Here is a 5,206-nt window from a genome sequence, read left to right as displayed (position 1 = left end):
TCCTATCTTCCAGACGAGCTGGAACATGTGTACAAAATTACTTTGGTATTTCGATCCGTTTGTGATCACTATCCTATCCTCCCACACAGAAATGGCCCTCGGTCGTTTGATTCCATCTGATGACGTCAGCAGTTCCCTGATGTTTCTTCCATCCCCAGACATCTGTAAGACGTTGTTTGAACTACTTCCACAAACATACAAATTGCCCTCCCTGTCCACGTCTATTCCTGTTGTACTTTTAACCAGCCCGACCTTTAGTACATCTGTGTGTGTTTCGTCAGACAGTCGGATCACGGCCACCTCGTCTGGGGTAGAGGTATGGATACTAGCAAAAACGTGTCCATTCTTCTGATTGCTTGCGAGGTGCAAACATTGTGATTTAAATGTGAGAAGTTGTTTAGGTTTACCACCGCTTTCTGGTACACTATAAAGTGATTCTGTTGTACCGACAGTGAAATTGTTGTTGTGGTATGTGACACCAAGACAGCTTTCATCAAGCTTTGGAATCTTGACTTTCGATGAAACTNACACGATAGTAACACAGGTACACAGGGGCTCACACGATAGTAACATTTACACCACAGTCTTATCTAATGTTGTTTTGTCCTGAAATAAGCCGCCTGAATGGAGTCTATCGATGGTATGGTGTAAACTACCCAGTCATTCATTTCAATCTAGTTTTTGTTTGCATCTATTATCTACTTAGTATAATGCATATCTAAGGTGATCACCAATGGTGCTGTATAATATTATTGTCAGATATGTGACATAGCAAGTCGACCCCACCATTGTGTAAATATATAGTGTTTCAACTCGTCACTGGTCACTCCAGCCTATATTTACGTAACAATACACACTGTCACTCATCACTACAACCACTGATGGAAATGTTTCCCTATTCGCAATGACATGGTAATAGTGTTACACAGATCCTCTATCATGGTATTCATATGTATCTTTTATCAAACGTGCAGGTGGAGATGTCTGGTACATAGCGCCGAGTTCTTCTTACAATATTTGACTCGGGTTTGTTTCACAAAACCATGTTGACCTTACATAACACATGGCAAGACATGATAAGTTAGTGGAAGGATCGTAGGATAACGTAAACATAAACCCTACAACTTAAACATCCATATTAACATCCATATTATATGGCTTGCTATGTGGGTCAAGTTTTCTTGTATGGAGTTTGGTCCTGAAGTGATTAACATAATCCGTCCAAATACGACCAGTTCCTTTATCATATATATCACCGGTCTATACTTTATCGGGATTACCTACCACTCAGACGAGCTGGAACAAGTGTACAAAATTAATTTGGTCTTCTGATTCGTTTGTGATCACCATCCTATCCTCCCACACAGAAATTGCTCTCGGATGTTCGATTCCATCTGATGACGTCAGCAGTTCCCTGATGTTTCTTCCATCCCCAGACATCTGTAAGACGTTGTTTGAACTATATCCACAAACATACAAATTGCCCTGCCTGTCCACGTCTATTCCTGTTGTACCTTTCACGACCCCGACCTTCAGTATGTCTGTGCTGGTGTCGTTCGACAGTCGGATCACGGTCATCTCGTTTGGGTTAGTGGTATTGATGCTAGCAAAGACGTGTCCATTCTTCTGATTGCTTGCGAGGTGTAAACAATTTGATCTTATTGTGAGAAGTTTTTTAGGTTCACCTCCGCTTTCTGGTACACTATAAAGTGATTTGTTTGTACCGACAGTGAAATAGTCGTTGTGGTATGTGACACCAAAACAGTCTTCATCAAGCTTTGGAATCTTGATTTTCGATGAAACGGTCAAGGTTGAATCCCCGACATTGACAATACATATTATTTTGACCTCGTCCAGCGTCACTGCCACAGTGTTGTTATCAATGCTGCAAAGATCACAGGATGCATCCGTAAGTTTCAGCTCAAATTTAAAATCACCCTTTTCTGTAAATAGTTTCATCTCTCTATTTGAATCGTCTCCGACAACAATACGACCACCAGGTAGGAAGACAACTCCAAACGCACTACAGTCTTTTTTGTCTGAAGGAGCTTTAATAGTGAACTTTCCAGTCATCTTTAACTGACGTTCCGACAATGGTACTATGTTACTATACACAGTAGATGGCAGTCTCCTTGGTTGCTGATCGACGACTAATTTCCCCATCGTAAGGCTGGTGCTGTTGCCGACGGAGAGTATGTCCGGATCATATTCATGTTTGATATTGGTAGATCTAGACGACCTCTCCAACTCCTTAATGAGTTCCTTACAGGACTCGATCTCCGCATGTCCTCTCTGGAACAAACAAATCGTCCCCACAGTGTTGTCCTTCAAGGCTGCATCCTCGGATGACGTCAGCGTGTTCTGTATAGAGAACATCAGCCGTTCACATTTCTGTCTCGATATCTCCAGGTTTTCTTTTTCTTCTTTGAAGGCTGATATCAGTTGTCTGTGAGATCTTTCTGTAGAACATCGAATCGCTCGTCGATCTTTTTGCGTATGTCGGTCAAACTTTGCAACACAGTGTCCTGATCTAGTGTCATGGTTTTCAGTTGCTCCCCAACATCTTTGATCAGTATCTCCATGGCCTCTGCGCTTTTCCGAAGTTCCTCCAGCAGATCGTCGATTTGTGAGCTTTTCCTCAACTTGTCCCGGAAATCCTCTGCTGACGTCACCACTTCACACCTCCGGTGATCGACAATGATGCATTTGTTGCATCCCATAATTTGATGATCTTCACAGTAATATTCCATCTTCTCCTTGTGTTTCCCACATCCAGTGATTGAGGCCTTCTGTTGTAGTATAGCCGACACGTTTACATTAGAAATGTCTTGCGGTTCACATTCTCCATGAAGTAAATCATGAACGTTAATTTTGCAGTCTGTACAGAAATAAGTGTTGTTATGTTTACACCAAAACTTCGCCGGGACATTCTTATTTCCTTTAGTCTCGCATGGTATGCACGTGATCGACTTATCCGTCTTTTGTAATTGCTGGAGTATTTCGACTGCCAGATTGTTGGTAGGGAATTGCTCGGCCCAACTCTCTTTACCTTCTGATTGGTTTACTGGCTCAGTGACCTTCCGGCACACAGGACAGGAGAAAGAAGATGCTGACGTCATCTTACCTGACAACTCCTTAGTGATGTAGCTACCCAGGCATTCAAGACAAAACGAATGTAGGCAAGTGACTTTGGTTGTCGTAGCTGCTCCAGGCAGATAGGACATTCCAATAAGTGGGAGTCCAGGGACTGATGCACGGCGCCATCTACCGACGAATGTTCGTGGCCCAGCCTACCCTCCGCCATGTTAACCGACGTGTCTTTGTACCTTGAGAAAAATTGTACAAAATCAATACCTGGTAGAATAAACCACCTTGTCTATTTCATGACGGAATCCTTACTAATTTCTTAAACTTGACTACTTGCTGCACACTTACAAGAGTGAAACAATTGTTTTCGTTTCATGAAAATGATCTAATTGATACAGAAAAGAGTAAAGCTTTAGCAGAAGGGAACGCTGTTATCGCCTTTGTTCTGATATCTTTGAATAAATAAACTGTACGTATATTACAACACTTAGGAACCACATTTTCCATCAGTACGGATCTATTTAACTTGATGTCGTGTATATAAATGAGAATGATACATTACTGTTTTCGTTCCAACATGTTAATGATGTAATTAAATTACATAACAGAACGTCAATAGCCCCTTTTGTGTAATATCATTGGATACATAAAATTTTACAACAACCTTTTAACAGGTTTCCTTCAATTGATAGTATTAATGTTTTTTGGCGCGGATGGAAGGACACAGGAAGTCAATTGAAATTGTTAATGTTTCAATAACTGTTTTTGACTCAATTTGAATCTGCTTGTGATAAGCGTGACTGTAAAATTACTAAATTAAAATGCAGTGTTTCTTTTTTATTGCTACAATAGATAATGTATACATCAGGTAATTCTGATGTCATAGCGCGCGACTTCTGACATCGTCATGCAGTCACTTGTGAGTAATACATTTTCTTTTAAAAACTATATGTCACGACTCGTTTGTAAAGACTTGCTGTCATGTCATTTTGTCTAATCGTCCGTACACAAATGGTGACTTACTGTTCTATCCTCGCATTAGCCACAAAATTTGACAGAAACGTCGGTACCGTTCTCTCCTTCGTCGCCACGCCTCTACTCGTCACAAAGGGGGATACGGTTCTAAATTACGGCACGTACGGCCGGAGTTTCATCCGGTCCGGATTTTGTAAGTCGTTTTGTACTAGAAAAACCTTACCAATATAAATACACATTTAATTGCTTCGGTTAAAATATGATTTCGATTTGTAAAAGAATCAAAGGCGGTTTTCAAATCTATTTAATGCACACAAACCAAGAAACGGTACCTGAAATAAATGTTTACTGATTTAAAAAAACAACAAAAACAAAACAACCATTTTCACTAGATATTTGCTACTATACATACTTAACTAAGTCATTGTAAGTAATTTATAAAAATCATTTGTGGTAACATATATCTATGTCCGATTGCCAATATAAGTGATATAAGTGTAATGCTTGCCTTTTACCCGAATAAATAGTCTTTATTATCAATTAATGTAACAGAGTAGGAGGACGTATTTGGGGAAAGATATCTGTCACCATTTTGTCACTGTAGGGAAGTGTGGATGTCTGTGTACCTGGTATCACTTTATGGGAGTGTAGATGTCTCTGTACCTTGTATCACTGTATGTGAGAGTAGATGTATGTGTACCCAGTAAATCACTGTTCGGGAGGGTGGATGTCTGTGTACACGCTACCACTGTATGGAAGGGTGGATGTCTGTGTACCTGGTATCACAGTATGGAAGGGTGGATGTCTGTTTACTCAGTATCACTGTATGTGAGGGTGGATGTCTGTTTACTCAGTATCACTGTATGAGAGGGTGGATGTCTGTGTACCCTGTATTACTGTATTGGATGGTAGATGTCTGTGTACCCGGAACCAATATATGGGAGGGTAGATGTCTGTGTACCCAGTATCACTGTATGGGAGTGTGGATGTCTGTGTACCCGGAACCAATATATGGGAGGGTTGATGTCTGTGTACCAATATCACTGTATTGGAGGGTGGTTGTTTGTGTATTTGTACCTGGTATCACTTTATGGGAGTGTAGATGTCTCTGTACCTTGTATCACTGTATGGGAGGGTATATGTC

At 40.7% G+C, this 5,206-nt stretch overlaps 2 protein-coding genes across 2 annotated transcripts; both read right to left on the bottom strand.

Moving 5' to 3' along the window:
- Nucleotides 1-1,287: 1,287 nt before the first annotated feature.
- On the bottom strand, nt 1,288-2,376 carry LOC110445377. Its single transcript, XM_021489951.1, has one exon. The coding sequence runs from the start codon at nt 2,374-2,376 to the stop codon at nt 1,288-1,290; it is 1,089 nt and encodes a 362-aa protein (XP_021345626.1).
- Nucleotides 2,377-2,438: 62 nt separating this feature from the next.
- On the bottom strand, nt 2,439-3,304 carry LOC110445376. Its single transcript, XM_021489950.1, has 2 exons — nt 3,125-3,304; nt 2,439-2,789 (listed from the first exon to the last, which is right to left on the bottom strand). Exons 1-2 carry the CDS (start codon nt 3,302-3,304, stop codon nt 2,439-2,441), a joined length of 531 nt encoding a protein of 176 aa, XP_021345625.1.
- Nucleotides 3,305-5,206: the final 1,902 nt, after the last annotated feature.

Source organism: Mizuhopecten yessoensis, unplaced genomic scaffold (assembly GCF_002113885.1).
Source record: "Mizuhopecten yessoensis strain PY_sf001 unplaced genomic scaffold, ASM211388v2 scaffold2255, whole genome shotgun sequence".
Classification (NCBI taxonomy): Eukaryota; Metazoa; Mollusca; class Bivalvia; order Pectinida; family Pectinidae; genus Mizuhopecten; species Mizuhopecten yessoensis.
This window is presented reverse-complemented; position numbering and strand designations above follow the sequence as displayed.